Here is a 20715-nt window from a genome sequence, read left to right as displayed (position 1 = left end):
TCTGTCTGTCTGTGAGTGTGAGAGCGTGTCTGTATGTGTGTGTGTGTGTGTGTGTGTGTGTCTGTGTGTGAGTGTGTGTGTGTCTGTCTGTCTGTCTGTCTGTCTGTGTGCACGTGTGTGTGTTTTTGTGTGAGTGTGTGTCTGTGAGTGTGTGTCTGTGTGCGCGCACGTGTGTGTTGTGTGTCTGTCTGTCTGTGAGTGTGAGAGCGTGTCTGTATGTGTGTGTGTGTTTGTCTGTCTGTGTGTGAGTGTGAGAGTGTGTCTGTGTGTGTCTGTGAGAGTGTGTCTGTGTGCGTGCGTGCGTGTGTGTGTGTCTGTCTGTGAGTGTGAGAGCGTGTCTGTCTGTGTGTGAGTGTGTGTGTGTCTGTCTGTGTGCACGTGTGTGAGTGTGTGCGCACGTGTGTGTTGTGTGTCTGTGTGTGTGTGTGTGTGTCTGTCTGTCTGTGAGTGTGAGAGCGTGTCTGTATGTGTGTGTGTGTCTGTCTGTCTGTCTGTATGTGTGAGTGAGTGTGTGTGTGAGAGTGTCTGTATGTGTGTGTGTCTGTGTGAGTGTGTGTGTGTCTGTGTGAGAGTGTCTTGTCTGTGTGTGAGAGTGTGAGTGTGTCTGTGCGTGTCTGTATGTGTGAGTGTGTCTGTCTGTCTGTGTGTGTGAGAGTGTGAGTGTGTCTGTGTGCGTGTCTGTATGTGTGTGTGTGTGTGTGTGAGAGAGTGTGTGTGTGCGCGCACGTGTGTGTTTGTGTGTGTGTGTGTGTCTGTCTGTCTGTGAGTGTGAGAGCGTGTCTGTATGTGTGTGTGTGTGTGTGTGTGTCTGTGTGTGAGTGTGTGTGTGTGTCTGTCTGTCTGTCTGTCTGTGTGCACGTGTGTGTGTTTTTGTGTGAGTGTGTGTCTGTGAGTGTGTGTCTGTGTGCGCGCACGTGTGTGTTGTGTCTGTGTGTGGGTGTGTGTGTGTGTGTCTGTCTGTCTGTGAGTGTGAGAGCGTGTCTGTATGTGTGTGTGTGTGTGTGTCTGTCTGTCTGTGTGTGAGTGTGAGAGTGTGTCTGTGTGTGTCTGTGTGTGTCTGTGAGAGTGTGTGTGTGTCTGTCTGTGAGTGTGAGAGCGTGTCTGTCTGTGTGTGAGTGTGTGTGTGTCTGTCTGTGTGCACGTGTGTGAGTGTGTGTCTGTCTGTGAGTGTGTGTCTGTGTGCGCGCACGTGTGTGTTGTGTGTCTGTCTGTCTGTGAGTGTGAGAGCGTGTCTGTATGTGTGTGTGTGTGAGTGTGTGTGTGTGTGTCTGTCTGTGTGCACGTGTGTGAGTGTGTGTCTGTCTGTGAGTGTGTGTCTGTGTGCGCGCACGTGTGTGTTGTGTGTCTGTCTGTCTGTGAGTGTGAGAGCGTGTCTGTATGTGTGTGTGTGTCTGTCTGTCTGTCTGTGTGTGAGTGTGAGAGTGTGTGTGTGTGTCTGTGTGAGAGTGTGTCTGTGTGCGTGTGTGTGTCTGTCTGTCTGTGTGTGAGTGTGAGAGTGTGTGTGTCTGTCGCCCCTGAAACTTCCGCGACTTCTCTTCGGTGTGTCGGTCATCATGTCTAACAATAACTCCAGCAGTAATCTCGCCGTGGCGCAGAAAGCCGTCAAACAGCTCCGGATAGAGGCGAAAACACGACGAATTAACGTAAGTTCCGACATGTTATTAAGAGTAAACATGAACAAGTTTACCGGTTGAAGCGAGTTTCACCGGTGTGAGTTACTGCTAGTGCTAACGCTAACCGACAAATCAACTGTATTTAAAGACTTATTTATGGGTGAATCATTTTGTTTTTAATTACACTGGGTCTCCTAGATGCCTTCAACATGTTTTCAGAAGTTTTAAGTAGTCTTCAGGACATTTGAGGCATAAAATTGCATCAAGCAACAGTTTTTGTTCTCTATGTTCATTAATAATGCAAACAGAAAGCGGCATTAGTTTATACATTAGTGAAACACATGATTCACTGCACTGGCTTCACACTTACAATGAAGTCATGTGGCAAGAACATGGTACTGGATGTTTATCATATGCATGTATCCTGATGTTTACTTGGTATTCACAGGTTCTTAAAACAACACCATGGTAATGCACCATAATGCTTTATTGGCAACTTACCATAGTTTAAAAAATCTACACAGTTTTAGTCATTTATGGTCCTTATTGCTTTGTAATGTTATAAAATACACACACACAAAAGAGCAGCAGAACACACTGGTGTAAATTAGGGATGCACAGATGTATCAGATACCGATATTTATTGGCCAATTATTGACCAAATTATAACCAAAAATATGGTTTATTTAAAATTGCATACCTTTACTGCATTGTATGATGTTTATAATCATTTTCTGTGTAGGCTAATATAAAGAAACCTATCAAAATGAATGAAATATGAAAAATGTAAAGCATGATGAATATGCATAGTATGAATTTGTAATGTATTATAATATGTACAATTTCAGTTCTGTTGTTTAGAACTGCAAAAACAGCAGTGGAAAAAAAGTTTTAGAAGTGCACATTAAATTTTTTTATCCACATAAATCATCATGTTATTGTTGTTTTTTTCCCAATCCATGTTCTTGAAATTTAGAACAATAAAATGGCAAATTTCCCAAGCAAAACAAGTGATCTAATGACAAAATAAGGTGAGTAATTGACAAAATATTGTTTCGGCATATTGTTTAATGTTAAAATCAATATCGTATTCGGACCAAAATGTTCGTATCCGTGCATCTCTGGTGTAAATGTATCGTAAAACCATTCTCCATCATTTGATCCACTACAACAATTTCTGCAGGAATTGGTTTATGAACTAGTTACAGACATTTGTTGTTTGCGGTTAATGAATAAGGCTGATTTAACCCTTGTGCATCAATATAAAAAAGTTACGCAGAGGTCCCTCGAGGACAAAAATGTCCACATCAAAAAACTGCCATAATAATATTATATATGAATATTATTTTCCACTTTCAATGAGTTAATTTTTTAACCAACATCAGTCCTGATGATAACTACCAAATATTCCTTCATTTTCAGGATTTTAACCCTTTAAATGCCAGTTTGTTTACATAATGCCACTGTTGTTTTTAAACACACACACATTTCTCAATACACACATACAAAACCCACTGTGACATCCATACCAACACACCCACACAATTTTAGCTGCATCATTTATTCAGTTGGCCTGCAGTGCTCTATAATACAGCAAACAGAAAATAGGGGAAAAGCTTGTATTTGCTCCATAGGCTAAACATGAGAAAAATGGTGCCATCTGGTGGAAAATATAAACAATGTACATTTTGAAGCCAGAGCTCCGGAATGAAAGCATAATATCATAGAATTCATGATTTTATGCTTTAATGGCACTGGGATCAAATATTGCAGTTTTAATGGGGACATTTTTGTCCTGAAGGTCCTGAGTGTAACTATTTTGTGTACACAGTGTTTTATAGATGTTTTATAGGAACTGAGGTTGAAATATCAAAATTCCCACAAAAATACACACCTTTGGCAAAATTTATGCTGTTTGGGCATTAACAGCCAAAATAATCGAAAAAACAAAAATGTTCCTAAGGTCGCACCAGGGTTAATTTTAAATGGAAGTGGCGAATAATTTCACAATATTGAGAGTTTGCATTAATTAAATGATGAAATGTAAGTATTTGTGTATTAACTTATGAGACTTTATTTTTTATATAAATGCCCCTGAAAATCAAAGCTAGGGAGCAAATATTGCTCCTTAATGAAAAAATGTATTTCTGACACTCACTGCAATGGATGAAGTTTAACATGAGCTGTATTATCTGTAGGTGTCTCAAGCTGCTACTGACCTGAAGAACTTCTGCCTGCAGAATGCTCATAAAGACCCGCTGCTGGTGGGGGTGCCGTCCAGTGACAACCCCTTCCGCCCCCCGAAATCCTGCGGTCTGCTATGAGGTATCTCAAACTTCCTCTTCTGGAACATTCTTATTGTGGAAGGGATGTGTACTGGTTATGAACTAGGCTTCCTGTCCTTCTAAAGCAGTGGTTTGCTGAATAAATCTAAATGAATAAAGCTTTACTTACTCATCAACATATTGGAGAATTTACATTACCTACCAATTTGTGTTTATATACATTGTCCGACTGTAGACTTTGTTGCAGTGTTTTTTTTTTCTGATGTTTTAATATATTATTCTGTGTGTTTCAGAGCTGCTGAAGATGTTTTAGATGATGTAGCTGTCCTCAAGTCTGTCTGTACTTTCACTCTACGCCATAAAGGCCTCCTGGAACACTACACGCACACAAAACAGAGAACATTCATGTTGCTTTTAGTTTTATTTTGTACGAACTGTTATAACATGGCACTTATACACACTATGTCTCGGTACGTTCTGTTATTGTATGCTCATTTAACATGAAAAATACAAATTCACTCACACACATTTGTTGTTGTCCCAGACTGCCTTGTTTTGTTGAGTACCTTAAAACTCCATATATTGCACATTTGATAAAACACTACATTGCAAATTGTCCGATTTCTGGACGTCCATATTCATGAAGTTGGAGTTTTTGTCCATAATAACAACGACAAAATGGAATGAGAAGGATTTCAAGAAATAATATGAAATATCTAAAATTAGCTGACAGATTTTTACGGTAGCTGTTTACTAATTTATAGGTGGAATAAACAGTAGAGTTTGGTGTAATTGTTAAACGTTCTTTGTCATTAGATTCTAGATAAACGTCTACTGAATTAACATGTTGCATTTGTACTTTATACTTTTTCAATGTCTTTTTGCTAAACTGACTTTAAAAATAAAAAGCTTTTGTTATTGATCATTTATCTTTTGTTGTGTTGGCTTAACATATATTCAAATGCACATAAATTGCGAGTTTACTTGTGCGATTTTACACCAATTACGTAAACGGTTTAAGCAAAAACAGATTGGCACTCTTAGATGTTTTTTTCCCATTACTCTGACTTCTGGCATGTAGACATCTTTCTGCTGGTTGATCCAATCTGCTATAGTGTTGTGTGCATGCCTGTTTACACTTTGACATCAAAAGCAGAGAATAATCAGATTATTTCCAATCTCATGTGCATCTGCATGGTCAGATTTGAATGAAAAAGGCAGATTTTAGGTAGTTATCAGCATACTGGTGTTCCAGTAAATGCATTTAATGACAAATCTGTTTTTTTTTTAACTTTGTTGGAAATTAGTGTTTGTGTAAACCAGCCTTTACTGGTCACAGCTGCTGTTAAGCAGACAAAACTGTTGATAATTGATTAGATTATTAACAGATGAAATAACTGATTGAATGAAACTGCAGTCACTTGGGCTCATGGTTTCTGTGCACATAAACTTAATCAGTTCAATCCTGATTTTGTCCTGGTACAAGCAGGAGCTCTCATGCTCAGGTAAGACACAAAGCAAGTGAAGTTTTACATTGTCTTGATTTGAGTCCAACAAACAGCCTTTTATGCTAACATGGAATTGAATGAATTCATAATATGCATACTGAAACAGCTGACTAATTATTGGGTCATGTCTACATACAACTACAAATATTGTTTCCTCTTATGTTGTATTTGTTTGTAGTAATTTGTGGCACAAAATTACAAATTGCTTTTGTCAGATCATTGTAATACATTCAATTAATTTGCATATTCAGTGTCTTTGGTGTGACCAGTGGTTGGAGTGTCATACACTGGTGGCCAAAAGTTTGGAATAATGTACAGATTTTGCTGTTTTGGAAGAAAATTGGTACTTTAATTCACCAAATCAGAAAGTGTAGTTAGGACATTACTGATGTCAAAAAAAACAGCACCATCACTATTTGGGGGGAAATAAAAGTCATTTTTTATCAAATCTAGACAGCAGCCATCACTCCAACACCTTATCCTTAAGTAATCATGATAAATTGATCATTTGGTACTAGAAAATCACTTGCCATTATATCAAACACAGTTGAAAGCTATTTGGTTCATTAAATGAAGCTTAACATTGTCTTTGTGTTTGTTTTTGAGTTGCCACAGTATGCAATAGACTGGCATGTCTTAAGGTCAATATTAGGTCAAAAATGGCAAAAAAAGAAACCGCTTTCTCCAGAAACTCATCAGTCAATCATTGTTTTGAGGAATGAAGGCTATACAATGCTTGAAATTGCCAAAAACTGAAGATTTCATACAAAGGTGTACACAACAGTCTTCAAAGACAAAGGACAACTGGCTCTAACAAGAACAGAAAGAGATGTGGAAGACCAGATGTACAACTAAACAAGAGGATAAGTACATCAGAGTCTCTAGTTTGAGAAATAGACCCCTCACATGTCCTCAGCTGACAGCTTCATTGAATTCTACCCGCTCAACACCAGTTTCATGTACAACAGTAAAGAGAAGACTCAGGGGTGCAGGTCTTATGGGAAGAATTGCAAAGAAAAAGCCACTTTTGAAACAGAAAATCAAAAAGAAAAGGTTAGAGTGGGCAAAGAAACACAGACATTGGACAACAGATAATTGGAAAAGAGTGTTCTGGATCTTAACCCCATTGAGCTTTTGTGGGATCAGCTAGACTGTAAGGTGCGTGAGAAGTGCCCGACAAGACAGCCGCATCTATGGCAAGTGCTACAGGAAGTGTGGGGTGAAATGTCACCTGAGTATCTGGACAAACTGACAGCTAGAATAACAAGGATCTGCAAAGCTGTCATTGCTGCACATGGAGGATTTTTTTGATGAGAACTCTTTGAAGTAGTTTAAGAAGTTCTGAACTTTATTTTTTGCAAATTGTAATGGTAATTGTTCACATTAATGGCCTGACTATACATTGTGATCAGTTGAATGCCACTTTGGTGAACAAAAGTACCAATTTCTTTCAATTAGAGCAAAATCTGTACATTCCAAACTTTTGGCTGCCGGTGTACATAATCGCAGTCATATTCTTTATATGCAATGTTGCTTTTATCTGCATAAGTTTTGCAAGACATACGTGTTTCACATTGTAGTGATTTTGTTACATTTGTCCTTTTCACCTCTCTAAAGGAGTTTAGTTATGGCACACAGGCAGGTCACAAGATCACCCACATCACAAATGAGAGCACGGGACAGTTCAGGTAACCGTTGGTACACATTCAGTCTGCCTTTTGAAAGGCACATTTATATTGAAGATTCACCATAACGGTCCCAAAATGCACAAAAGAGCATGACCTGTTATCCTGAGGTGGAATGAGTTTGTTTACTCTCCCTCTGTCTCAGAGCTGCTGGACAATCTCATTCTTCCTCTGCATCATGGTGAAACCACACACAGCTTCTCGCACCGGATCTTCAGAGATGAGCAGAAAGACCTGACCAACTCATTACAGGTTCAGAATACACCTGATTGAACATCACTTAATATCAGAGTTCACTGTTGTGATTTGGCAATAGTATTGGTTGTAGCACTGTCTGATCATTATTCACAGGAGCAGCTTGTAGAGAAGGACCTTCACATCTCCAGACTACAAGATGCACTAACATCTGAAAGGGAAAAAGTAAATCTAATAATCATGATTAAATGTAGTCTCTTTGGAATATAAACAGCTTTATTATTGACTTTTTGCAATAGTTAGACATCCAGACGTGCAGTCTTGTTATTTGTGTGTTCACCAGCTCCCTGTCTGTCTGTGTGCAGTGTGCCAGTCTGCAGTCTCGCTGTCACCAGCAGGGATCAGAGCTGAAGCGCAGAGAGCAGCACATCAACCGTGTGAGAGAGAGGCTTTCACAGTTCACCGACAAACATAAGCACCGCGGCGTGTGTAAGATTCAGAGCCTCAGTGTTTTTACAATCTAACACCTTTTTCTTCTAGGATGTTATTACTCCGGGGCGTAGTTTCCAGGGGGTAAATGATATTTTCCGTGTTCGTAGCCATGGAGATAATAAATGTGTTGCCGAAGCGGATGGGACGGAGAGAGCCTGCCTTCAAGACTACAAAGGTTGATGGGAGGTGTGACCCATGTCCTGATATAAACCGCTGTCATAACAACTGAGCCTGCCATGCAAAGGCAAAACAGAGCATGACTGGATCTAGAGGGGGGGCTTGGTGGATGGTCCCAGAGTTTGTCTAGATTATTGCAAGTTCTGTCTCCCCCTGCAGGACAGAAGAAGCACTGCGTCTGCTGTTGGACCGAAGAGAGGCCGAGCTCCGAGAAGCCATGAAACTATGCCATGCCCTCACCACACTGCTGCACATGCTCCAAAATCATATGGCACAGGTAAGAGCAAGAGACCTATTCATTTGGAAAATGATAGTGTCTGTGTCCCAATTTGCATAGTACTGCGCACTAGAAGCGTGTGCTTCACTGGTGTCAGGAAAGTGCATACTTTTGACGTTGACTGAGAAAAAAGTATGCCAGTATTGTGACGTAGTACATACTGTACGTTGTGAAATTGCATCTTTATAACGCAGAGCCCTTTGTAGTGACCTGCTTATGTTTTCATGTTCGCATTAGAATCCAACTCAATTTCTTAATATCTTCACTTCAGGCTTCATACATGGGTCACTGGAGTGACGCTCTTTTGTCCGGATCTATTGTTATTAAATACATTACAAATATTCACTCAATTACTTGAATACACCTCTACTATGATGAACATGTTTTAAATCTGAGTTCAAAGTGTTTTTTGTGGGTTAAAGGTGCACTCAGTATTTTATGTCATCTTGAACTTGCTCTGACCCCTAGGGGCATGGATGCAACCTAATTCAAATGCAATTGTTTTCAATTACCAATGCTGTTGTGGAAATGCACTTCATAGGCAGCCACGATTAATCCATGAGTGATTTAGGCATGGGCGACACGGGCAGTTGCCCAGGGCGGCATCTTGTGGGTGCCTCATGCCGCCCCCTGCAAAGACCCCATAATATTAACCCAAATATTGTCCACTGGAAGTAGTATATCCATGCAACATTGAAAACAGTTGCCAATGGACTATGATTTGGGATGTACATTTCTTGCATTCTATGTCCTAAATGTGTCCCAAAGTACATTGGAATGCATCAAATATCTTTTATTAGATGTTACAGGAAAACCCAGAAGTGGAGGATGAGATGGAAGACAGTGCGCTGGTCAAATCAGAGCAATGTCTTGGTGATCATGTGACAGGGGGTGTGGTCCAGGAGTGGACACGCGTGCAGAAAAGACTGAGGGAGCTGATGTCACAGAGTAAGAAGTGTGTGCTGTTCATGTTTTATGAACTGACCGGTGTCTCTGAAGCCCCAAATCTATAATATATGAACGTGTGTAGGCCCTGTTTCTAAAGGAACAGACCAGGAGAAGCTTCTCGCTCACCTTGAGGATGAGTTGGAGCAGAGCAGACAGCTGGTCCGACTACAGCAGCAGTTACTACAGGTCACACACACAGACAGATGCAGCATGTCAAAACTACGCTTGCAGGAATAATTTTCCTCGTGTTCTCTCTCTCTCTCTCTCTCAGGACAGTGTCACTCCACCCCTCCCTGCTGCACTGATGGACTGCTACTACCTGGAGGAGTGGGAGCGGCTGCAGGACCAATGGGAGGAACTTAAGAGGCAGAGGCGGAGCTTCCAGCGAGAGAGGCAGGCCTTCACTGAAGCTGCTATCCGATTGGGCCATGAGGTGAGGGTAATTTTATTTTCTTTCAACAAAAATATCTTCTGTGGAAATAAGATTTCATAATCACATTTGTTAAACTAGAACAAGGTAAAGTTGTCAAGACAAACTTTTGTTTTTGATGTGGCCTTGTCTGAAAGTTTAAACTAGTTTTGAAAGGTTTAAGCTTGATGGTTATAAAGACATACAGATAGACAGACTGTCAGAGAGAGAGAGCGATGGAGCAACTTAAGTGCTATAAGCGTGGGGTGTTTTTTTTTTTTTTTTTTTCCATGGAAAAGTATGCAAAATTTCTCAAAGATCTCAGGACACTTATTTCATAAAATATCTCGCCAGTGTCTGAGCAAACACAATGACTCCTTTTCACCTGTCAATCATTTTGCTTGTTCTCGATGTTTTATTTGAAGCGAATCATTGAGGCTATGATTCATAATGTTTGTCAGTTGGGGGCGCTATTGTGCCACTGAATTTGACAGCCTCGGGAACAAACAATGCTGCTCATTTGCTCTGTTTTGTTCTCAAAATTCTTTGGAGGGTGGGGTTTTGGAATGGGGGGTGTGGCTAACTCAGCAGCTCAGAATGCTAAAATTGCAGCACCTTTAAGCAGATCAAAGGCCTTTTGTGGTTTTGTTTACATTTGAATTTTTGACAGCTGGAGTTTAATGAGCATTCCACTGGATTTGAACATTCCGTCAACGTAAGTTTCTTTTTTTTCTATTTTTGATCGTCCATTGTGTAAAAACTGTGCGTCTGATCAGTTAGTAAAGACACGGCACACAATTCCAGACCAATATGAAGATCTGTGCTGAGTTTGGTGGATGTAGCTTGGAAGCTCTGTGGCGTAAATGATAGAAATTTTGGTCTTTTTTTTTTTTTTTTTTTTTTTTTTTAAAAGGCTTCAAGCCAACGTTATCATATCACCATCAATACTGTCCAAATAGATTTGCCTACATATGTAGAAAAAGGTGAACATGGGGTGTACTCTCACATCACTGTAGCTTTAAATAAAAACAATATATAGTCTGACATGTTCTCATTTGGATGGCTAGATAAACGTGTGTGTGTGTGTGTGTGTGTGTGTGTGTGTGTGTGTTTTCAGAGATGTGAGTTTGAGCAGCAGAAGGCCACCCACCTGAAGTCAGACTTCCTCAGTGTTTCTCCAGTAAAGAGAAACTCTCAGTGGAACAGAAGGGAGAGCACAGCGCTCGGTGACTTGCGTACGCTCCGACACATTTGATGCGTATAGCATTAATAACGCGGTATAATGTAGCAGCATGGAATGTAATCGCATGCTTATGTGCGCAGGTGCAGCAGTTCCTGATCGGCTCTCTCTGTCTCCATGCGCTGTGGCCACACATTCATCCGAGGGGTCAGAGGTCACACCATGGTCCCGTCAGAATATGATCATGTCCCCAAACACCCCTGAGCTCTACTCTGCTCTTAAACTGCCCTATTACAGGTCAAATATTTCTAAAGTCATGTCAGACATGGTGTAAGTGTGTTATACAAAATATTTGCCTTAATTTCAATACGTCAGATGAGTTTGGAGATGATTTGGCCCTTTTCTCCATGTTTCTAAAGACTTTAAACAAACTGCTCTTTTACTAAAGTTGTACATGGTAATTTATTTTAAGCATCAAAGATACTGAGTTCTTCTGGGGTCAGATTGATTCTTTCAGTGCATCTTTTCAATGCCTTCTTCGTAAATGGTATTTTCTGCCTCAGGTCTGAGCGTACTTGTCGGTCTGACAGCTGGGAGGAGGGGACAGAGAGAGACCTCATCACACCTGATAAAGCCAACTCTGACTGGCCTTTTTAAAGTTAAAATACACTGTGTTGTGAGGATTCAGTCTTTTTAAAGATGTGTTCAAATAAAGATACGTTTTGGATTTGCCTTCTATTCATTCTATTTCATGTGTGGGGGTTTTTTTTTTTTTAAATATATGCATAATCGTATTAACAGATACAGGGAGACCGGGGCTAGTTGTCACAATGATTGCATCTTCGTAACTATAAGGTTAAGTCCAAATACAGTTGCACAAATGCTTATTTCTCCAGCATTGGTTTTGTATCAAACACCAAGTTCAACATTTTGTAAAATTCCAATATCATTTTTGGGTAAACAAGTGAACACACAACCACACATTAAGACAAGTCAACTATATAATGATGATAGATTTTAGTCGGATCGAGTTGTCATTTGTCTGTTATTTTATACAATCTTTAGTTTCTGTTGCCAAAGTAAAAAAATTTCCATATTTTGCCGTTTTATTAATTGATTTGTGTTCCATAATTGTTTGTTTTTCAGAAAAGCCATTAAATAGCCTATAATACATTTTAAAAATACAGAATTGTCATGTTTTCTAAGTATTTCATATAAGTGTCAAACATCAATTTGTACTATTTTTTTTTTTTTTTTCCTGGGCAATAACAGAGGAAATGTTCAATAAATGTTCTGTAGTCAAAACTATTAAGGTGTGTGTCTATACTGAAATTAATTTTCACCAGTAACTCTACACTTGCTAAGTATTTAGTGTATTTTTCAGATTTACACATTTCAATTTCATAATTCCATAATTTTACTGTGTTTATTAAAGCTAAATCAAACTTAAAGTTTATTTTATTAGAGATTACTCAATAACAGTTGATGGATTTTTAAATGAAATTGAAATGCATAAACTTAAGTTTTAATTTTTTTTGAGTGCACCTTGAGAAATGCCAACTTGACATAAGTGTGAGAACTTGCCCCGTCTCCCCTATTTGTGAGAGGTTTTGATACTGTTGACCGTTTCAAGGCCGATTTATTTCACTTATGACCCCACCGCTGAAGAAAAAATCATAAAGGCACATTGGGTTATTTAGTAAAGTTTTGGTGGCCCTAAACATGACAGAAATAATCGAAGATGATTACACTTCTCTGACACTAATATTTAAATCTGAAGACGCTTTTAAAGTGTGGAGGGGGTGGTTGTTGGTGTGGATACAGTGACACCCAGGATGGAGAGGTGCGGTGACCTTGGTGTGCGCACTTGTTAAGTCTCCTATATGTTGCGGTTGTACAGAGACGTTCCACCTCTAAAAAACGAAATTGTGCCCAAGACAAATAAATGACCAAATCTGCAATTGCGAGTGGGTTGGCCAGGCTTCGGTCCACGGTCACCCCTGGCCACCCCTCTTGCTCCGCCACTGTCTTCCGAATCATTTCTCACGTGTTCTAATTGGTCTCGCGCTGTGACTGTCCGCCCTTAATAACCCATGCGTGTTCTGCGTGCTCACGGTTTGTTTTGATCGCTGTCGGTGAGTGCATGCGCTCGTGATATGGCCTTCTCTCTGTTCCCGTACTTCCTGTCGATTTATGGATCTATGGAGTCTAAAAATCGCGACTTTCAGCCCTGGAGAGACTACATGGGATTAGCGGAGATGATCAGAGCGATGCAGCGGACACCTGCGGCACTTTCAGAGCGTCAGGTCGAGAGCTCGCGATGTGGTGACAAGAGCGAAGATGCCGCCGCGACCATGGAGTCTCCAAACACCCCCAACAAGCGTACGCGCACGGCTCCGGTGAGGGAAAAGGGGGGCGCGGAACCCGCAACGCCCGGCAAGAGCATCAGCAGCCCACCCGACAAAAAGTTCTGCAGCTTCTGCAAACATAACGGCGAGTCGGAGGCGGTGTTCGCCTCGCATTATTTAAAGGACCGAAACGGAGACGTGGTGTGTCCGTACTTGAGCCAGTACGTGTGTCCGCAGTGCGGGGCCACAGGAGCTAAAGCGCACACCAAGAGGTTCTGCCCACTCGTGGATGAGACTTACAGCTCCGTGTATGTCAGATCGACATGGTGAAACTGGACTGGATTTTGCCCAAGATGTGGACGAGACACATTGTAGGCTACTCACAGTCAGGATTTTGTTAAATGGAAAGGAGGACATTTTTTCTAAAGGTTTTAATGTTTAAGTTTAACCATTTAAGTGTTTGTTTTATCTGTAACACCCACGGCTTGTGTCCGAGTTTGCATGCATGTATATGTGCTTCCACGGTTTGATTTTGCACTTTCTGCCATTTCTTTGTGTGCACTATGGTGGTGTGTGTTTCATTTGGGGGTTTGGTTTTGTTTTATCCCTTTTAAACAAACTTGTACACATGCCAGTAGGCTCGCTACAGGTGCAACAGAGTTTGAACATCCGACACTATTAACAAGCTCTTGCTTGTTTAACTTGATAAAAAAAAAAAAAAAGTCTTTGCATTTGATATACTTTTAATATAAGACTCTTTGGTGCAATTTTTTAAAAGTAGTTTATGTGAATATTGAAGTGTGTTATACTATTGAGAGCTATTTGTGTTTTGCATCAATAACAAACCAAAAAGAACAAAATCCCAAATCTGCTTCTGTGTGTTTCGTGTCTCTTTACATAATGGGGGCTAGTTGTCACACTTTCCACACAGTTTTTCTCATGGTTTTATTTCATTTATGTATTACATCTTGCTATACATAACTAACCACTGCTTAAGAAAAACAAGCATTTATGCACTTTTGACTCTTAAACATAATTGTTACTTGGGTCAAAGACATGATATTCATCCCCCCCAACCACAAAAATTATCTTATACTTGTTTGTCGTTTTCTTTAGTGAAAAAAGAAGCAAAAATCGAGATCACAGTGAGGCACTTACAATGGAAGTGAATGGGGGCCAATCCGTAAACATTAAAATACTTTCAAAAGCTGGGGCCTGGGTATCTCAGCGAGTATTGACGCTGACTATCACCCCTGGAGTCACGAGTTTGAATCCAGGGCATGCTGAGTGACTCCAGCCAGGTCTCCTAAGCAACCAAATTGGCCCGGTTGCTAGGAAGGGTAGAGTCACATGGGGTAACCTCCTCGTGGTCGCTATAATGTGGTTCTCGCTCTCGGTGGGGCGTGTGGTGAGTTGTACGTGGATGCCGCGGAGAATAGCGTGAAGCCTGCACACGCACTAGGTCTCCGCGGTAACACGTTCAACAAGCCACGTGATAAGATGCGCGGATTGACGGTCTCAGATGTGGAGGCAACTGAGATTCGTCCTCCGCCACCCGGATTGAGGCGAGTCACTACGCCACCACAAGCACTTAGAGCGCATTGGGAATTGGGCATTCCACATTAGGGAGAAAATAAAATACTTTCAAAAGTATAGCAACAAGACATATGTGTGTTAACATGATTGTAGTGTGATAAAATTGCTTACTAACTTTTTCTGTGTAAAGTTATATCCAATTCTAATGCCATAAACCCTAAAACGACCGTATAAATGATTATTTAACCAACTTTAGAGCTTAAAAACACAAGTTTTAACTGTTTTAATGTAAGTGAATTTATACATATTATAAGCTGCACATTTCAGCTTTTAAAAACACTCAAAAAAGTAGCCCCATTCACTTCCATTGTAAGTGTCTCACTGGAACATCAAGATTTGCTTTTTTTAAATCAAATGTGGGACGAGTCCAAATTGATTTTTGTGGTAATCAACATTACGCCACACATGCTGTCGACTGAGCTTAACTTGTATTAAACACTGAATATTCCTTTAAATGATCCAAAAATACATTACAAATGCAATTTGCACAAAACAGTTACTTGTATACACCTCTAGAAAGATGAACTCATTTTCAATTACTGAGTTCAGAGTCATTTTGATATTTTGTTCTGGGGCTAAAAGTAAAAAATGTCATGTGGTTTAACCGTCCGGAGACAGAAAAGTTGTAATTCTTGAAAAAAGAAATGTCGGCATGAGTAGTGCAGAATAATCTTCTATTATTATTTCTTAAAATAAGCAGTGAAATAGTTTTATTTTATAATATGTAATATGTATTAATAATATATATTGATAATATTAATATTTGAAAAACTTTTGTCCACTGAATCGAAGTCGTATGGTGTGTAACCAACATGCAGGTAGCAATTTTGTTGACAAAAAAGATTGACGTTTTGTTTGTTTGTTTGTTTGTTTTTGTCAAATCAATAAGTATCTATATATATATATATATTTTTTTTTTAAATACACATTTTTTCCGGTCATGCGGTGTAACCCTGAGAAAACTTCTTGATGTTCTTGACTCAAAAATGTATCTGATATTTATGACATTTGAGGGGTGAAATCACCTTGAAAAATATTTTGAATTTTTTGTTTTTAAATGAAAGTTGCGTATTCAAGTTCAAGTTGCGTATTCATTCTCAGGAATTCAAGGAAACTACTTTAATTCCTGAATATGACGGTTACACCACATGACATTTTTTAAAGGAATATTCAGTGTTCAATACATGTTAAGCTCAATCAGCAGCATTTGTTGCATAATGTTGATTACCGCTAAAATTTATTTCGACTCCTTTGCTTTGAAAAAGCAAAAATGGAGGTAATTACAATGAAAGTCAATGGGACCCATTTTTAGAAGGTTTAAAGGCAGAAATGTGAAGCTTATAATTTTATTAAAGCACTTACATTAATTCTTCTGTTAAAACTCATGTATTATTTGAGATGTAAAGTTGTTTAAATAGTAATTTTTACAGTCGTTTTAGGGTTTGTTGACATTACATCAAGTTGTAAAATTGTGTATAACTTTACACAGATGCGGTTAGTGAGTGATTTTATCACACAGTTTACACGCATATTGTTTATGTTTTGTGGCTATACTTTTGAGAATGTGAGTACTTTAATGTTAAAAAATTGGCCCTCTTGACTCCCATTGTAAGTGTCTCACTGGAACCTCAATTTTTGAATTTTTGTGGTATTATGCCACAAATGCTGTCAATTGAGCTTATTTTGTATGAATCCAGAATATTCCTTTAAGTAATTAAATCTTTGCTGTAAAAAAAGCTATAAATGTTTTTCAAAAATTGTGAAACCAACATGTGCTCAAAGATTACATAATTACAAATTCGACACGTGTTTTGAACTAGATTTTTAAACGATTTCTCATTTTTATCACCTCTGGCAACCTTTGTCACTGACCTTACCGAGACATTGCCTGTGGTCTCCGCTATTTATAAAATATGGAATCAAAACACCAACTGAATGGTCTCAGTTAGACAAGCATTTCTGACAATGTCTCGTTTTACTGTAAAATGTAATACTGAAGCCAACACACACAACAACAGGACAGGAGGTTGGATAGATTTATGTTTAGAACTTTGAAGCCCGGTTGCTAAGGTTACGACCCTTCGGCCGAGGGGTCACACCCTGTGATTGACAAACTTGCAATGTTTACATTTTTGTTTGAACCTCTAAATGATGTTATTATTGGCGAACAGAAATGGAAAAACTCTGCTTTAGCTCTCAGACTTGAGATTTAATGTGAACACATGCCATGATGAAAACAGGAAATGTTCTTTAAAGGTTAAACAAGGGTAACTGAACAGTTGTGAACATCAAAGTGGCTGAAAACAAACTGATAGTACAGCTCAGTGTACATTATCCTGTGTTCTTTTATCAAATCGATTTATTTAGTAGAATACATTCATGAACTGTTGGTATTACATATATATTTCTGAATGTTGAGGGACATGTGTGCCGCGAAAGGGGGGTCTTGGGGGTCTTGGAGGTCTGCTGCCCTGTTGCATAAGTCCAATCTTCCTATGTGCATTCATCAGAGTCTGACTGCATGTGTGTGAGACAGATAGAGAGCAATACGATTTATTTACAAATATTTATTACCTCTATGTGTTCAATTGACCAGTGGAATTGTTACCTGTGGTAGATTTAATAACAAACATATTTAAGTGTAAATCACAAAATTTAAGAATCATGACTTACTTCAAAGAGGCGAGATCTTTGATTAGGCCGCACACCAGCTCTGTGGCATCTTCCAGATCACAAGAGGCTTCTGGGATAGGCTGTTTCTCCAGCTCCAAACTGAGCAAATGTAAACAGATTGAAAATGCACAAAAATATATGGTAAACAGACAGACAGGCACACAGATAGTTCATAATTCATAGGAAATTTCGGTCTTGGTTTAGGGATTTTGGGAAAATACTAAACCAAGTCTGTAGAATAAGAGTATGATGGCTTTGTCAAGCCAACATAATAATTAGTCCCATAAAGTCGTTCATACACAAAGACATACACATTTCACTTGCCTAATGTTATTGAGTTGGGAATCTGTCACGGAGTGGATGGATAAGGGACTGAACGGATCAGGAGGAGACTGCTGGAAAGCACCAGGACTCAGATGAGGTTCATTAGCATCACACAATGGACTGTTTGGCCCTGTAATTGACTGAATAAACAGCTCAGTCTTACTAACAAAATACTTCAAAGAAGTGGAACACAAAACGTAGATGTTTACGCGCTCTTTTCCATACAGTGAAAGCAGTGAACAGGGGCTATCGAGCTCCAAAAATTACCAAAAGGCACCATTAAAGTAATCCATATGACTCATACACTATATTCCAAGTCTTCTGAAGCCATATGTTAGCTTTGAATAAGGAAAAGATGGAAATTTAAGTCACTTAAATTCCACTGTAACTCTCAATCAAGCTACATTTCATGGCTTCCTAGTTGTCTGGACTATTTTATTTTATTTTTATAATTATTTTTTTATCCCCTTTTCTCCCAATTTGGAATGCCCAATTCCCACTACTAAGTAGGTCCTCATGGTGCCGCGGTTAATCACCTCAATCCAGGTGGCAGAGGACAAGTCTCAGTTGCCTCCGCTTCTGAGACCGTCAATCCGCACAACTGATCACGTGGCTCGATGTGCATGACACCGTGGAGACTCACAGAAAGGGAGGCTCATGCTATTCTCCGCGATCCACGCACAACTTACCACACACCCCATGGAGAGCGAGAACCACTAATTGCGACCACGAGGAGGATACCCCATGTGACTCTACCCTCCCTAGCAACCGGGCCAATTTGGTTGCTTAGGAGACCTGGCTGGAGTCACTCAGCACACCCTGGATTCAAACTCGTGACTCCAGGGGTGGTAGTCTCTCTGGACTAGTTTTGTTGTTTTTTGCCTTTTTGCAGCTTGACAATCCGGTAACTATACAGTATGTTTTGCGTAAACATTCGAACTCCTTTGTGTTCCACAAAAGCAAAAAATAACATGTTTCTATCCGAGTTGGATATTTGAATATTGCAAAAACAATTTGTGAATAAAGCAGCATTTCCATTCCATGTGTTTAAGAACAAGATCGTCACTTCAGGGCAAATTGGCACAAAATTTCAATGGAAATGGGAGTTGTAGATACTGTGGCTCTTCGGTGTAATAAATTACTTGGGGTTTAGAACGTGTAGCTAAAACACTCTGACGAATGTCAAATTTGCTAACGTTAAGCGGCAAAAAGCCAAAAGCATGTCAGACAGTTCTGGGAGGTAATAGTTGGCAATCGTTTTGATAACAGGCCTTGTGACTGAAATTTCACAATTACAAGAGCAACACTTCAGATGATATGCGATGATATTCTCAGAGTGAATTATGTATTTACATTGCTTTTTGTGTCAAAGTCACATGATTTTTTTTTTTTATGCGCATCTATAATCCTATGGGAATTCAATAGGAGTGTATTCTGTGAATGTGTTTCCATCATTGTTTATGCACATGTCTTGTCGAATAAAAAATTTATCCACCTAAAGCGAGCACATACAAGTTTTTTTTTTGTTGCACATTTTGGAGTTTTAATTTGCTCCAAAATTATCTTGGTGTTTCAATACGGCATCTTTTTATGCAATATCCCATAATTTGAGTACAAAAACATGGATGGAAGCCCCGATAATGATGAATTTTCATTTTGGGTGACCTTTTCGTAAAAGTGGAATTCCTTCATTCGAAAGCGTTACTCACTTGCATGTCTTCTTCTTTACCACCAGCTGGGGCTGCAGGTAAAGACAAACTCCTCATGCCATTATCTTCACAGATTGTTGTGTTCTCAGCAGTAACAGTAGCGGCAACTATAGTGAAGTCCAAACAATCACACTTATCTACTCGGTCATGAATTGCTATCTCAGTAACCACGTTACTCTCTTCAGCAACATCCTCATTGAACAAGCTCAGTTGCTCAAGACCACCCTCTTCATCATGAGCAGAAGCAATCACGATAGAGGGGTTCGTTTTACATTCATGTCGACCACTCTCCTCAACCTCCATCTCACTGAAAACTCCTTCAAGTGGTTCTTCAACATTCTTACCGAGCTCAAAAGTGGATGGTGAGGCTTTAGTGTCTTCTTTGAGAACATCACATGAAGCCTGCATCACAACTGCATCCTCAGCTGAAACATCATTTGATCCCTTGCAGTTGTCAGTAAAAACTTCAGAAACTTCAGTCCCAATCTCAGTTGTAACATCAGTTGGTTCCATAGCATCAGCAGCAGGGTCACTGGACATTTCTGAGGCCAAGAGTGGTTTTTCTTCAATAATGTTTCTTTTCTCGCCATTATCCTCTACACTAAACATCTCAACTTTATCCTTCATCTCGAGAAGGCTTGGAGCACCTGTATCAGGATGGCATAGACTTGCATTGGCAGTTTCAAGAGTTTTGGTGCTGCTTGGCATGCATTCCACCATTAAATGATCTTTAATGTCATTCCCAAAATCCACCTGTTCCTCCTTTAGAGGAATATCCTCCAATGGGCAAGAGGTTGGGAAGGAGGGGCCTGAAAGTTCTGGCTCTGCAGTTCCCACCTTTTCAAGAGAGACAGGGCTGTCCTTCTTGAAACTGTCGCTGGTCATGACCAATGACTCATCAACACCCAGTACTGATGTTCCCGCCACATTCTCCTGCCCTTCTCCAATCATCTTCCCTCTTATATGCTGTCCCTTCTGCTTTCTCTTCCTTTCTCCAGGCCAACACATTCCCATTCTCCTCCTTACTCTCCTCTTTATTGGAGGTATTTCAGAACCTTCTACAGCCAAGGCCTCAGCTACACTTTCTGAACACCCTGATAGGCCACCCATCTTTTCCTCAGTGGCTGTAGTCTCTACAGTCATTTCATGCGACATTTCTCGCCTAGTTTGATAGTCATCTAATGATAACTTAGGGTGTCCTAGAACACTCTGAGGTGCCAGAGACTCTTGGTTTGAATTGTTTGTTGTGGTTTCACTCTCTTTATCATCCAGTTCTATATCTGGCTGTCCAAAATT

General features: G+C 39.8%; 3 protein-coding genes across 3 annotated transcripts; all 3 read left to right on the top strand.

Moving 5' to 3' along the window:
- Positions 1–1287: 1287 nt before the first annotated feature.
- Positions 1288–4825, top strand: si:ch211-286b5.5 (uncharacterized protein LOC100003596 homolog). Its single transcript, XM_051704097.1, has 3 exons — positions 1288–1643; positions 3812–3938; positions 4192–4825. The coding sequence occupies exons 1-2, from the start codon at positions 1554–1556 to the stop codon at positions 3935–3937; spliced, it is 216 nt and encodes a 71-aa protein (XP_051560057.1). The 5' UTR covers positions 1288–1553; the 3' UTR covers position 3938; positions 4192–4825.
- A 2208-nt stretch (positions 4826–7033) lies between these two features.
- si:ch211-286b5.4 (afadin- and alpha-actinin-binding protein B) lies at positions 7034–11426 on the top strand. Its single transcript, XM_051704344.1, has 12 exons — positions 7034–7094; positions 7237–7343; positions 7443–7511; positions 7652–7775; positions 7886–7964; positions 8097–8232; positions 9033–9180; positions 9263–9366; positions 9452–9613; positions 10707–10824; positions 10913–11066; positions 11333–11426. Exons 1-12 carry the CDS (start codon positions 7034–7036, stop codon positions 11424–11426), a joined length of 1356 nt encoding a protein of 451 aa, XP_051560304.1.
- A 1427-nt stretch (positions 11427–12853) lies between these two features.
- On the top strand, positions 12854–13910 carry nanos3 (nanos homolog 3). The gene has a single exon (XM_051704955.1). It carries the CDS (start codon positions 12926–12928, stop codon positions 13445–13447), a length of 522 nt encoding a protein of 173 aa, XP_051560915.1. The 5' UTR covers positions 12854–12925; the 3' UTR covers positions 13448–13910.
- The last annotated feature ends 6805 nt before the right edge of the window (positions 13911–20715 follow it).

This window comes from Myxocyprinus asiaticus, chromosome 8 (genome assembly GCF_019703515.2).
Source record: "Myxocyprinus asiaticus isolate MX2 ecotype Aquarium Trade chromosome 8, UBuf_Myxa_2, whole genome shotgun sequence".
Taxonomy (NCBI): domain Eukaryota; kingdom Metazoa; phylum Chordata; class Actinopteri; order Cypriniformes; family Catostomidae; genus Myxocyprinus; species Myxocyprinus asiaticus.
This window is presented reverse-complemented; position numbering and strand designations above follow the sequence as displayed.

Bases quoted from the DNA above. Each gene is read 5' to 3' on its own strand.
- si:ch211-286b5.5 (XM_051704097.1), top strand. From the start codon at position 1,554: ATGTCTAACAATAACTCCAGCAGTAATCTCGCCGTGGCGCAGAAAGCC. The intron at 1,644-3,811 runs GTAAGTTCCGAC...TATTATCTGTAG, and splicing joins CGAAAACACGACGAATTAAC to GTGTCTCAAGCTGCTACTGA.
- si:ch211-286b5.4 (XM_051704344.1), top strand. From the start codon at position 7,034: ATGGCACACAGGCAGGTCACAAGATCACCCACATCACAAATGAGAGCA. The intron at 7,512-7,651 runs GTAAATCTAATA...GTCTGTGTGCAG, and splicing joins TAACATCTGAAAGGGAAAAA to TGTGCCAGTCTGCAGTCTCG. The intron at 9,367-9,451 runs GTCACACACACA...TCTCTCTCTCAG, and splicing joins TACAGCAGCAGTTACTACAG to GACAGTGTCACTCCACCCCT.
- nanos3 (XM_051704955.1), top strand. From the start codon at position 12,926: ATGGCCTTCTCTCTGTTCCCGTACTTCCTGTCGATTTATGGATCTATG.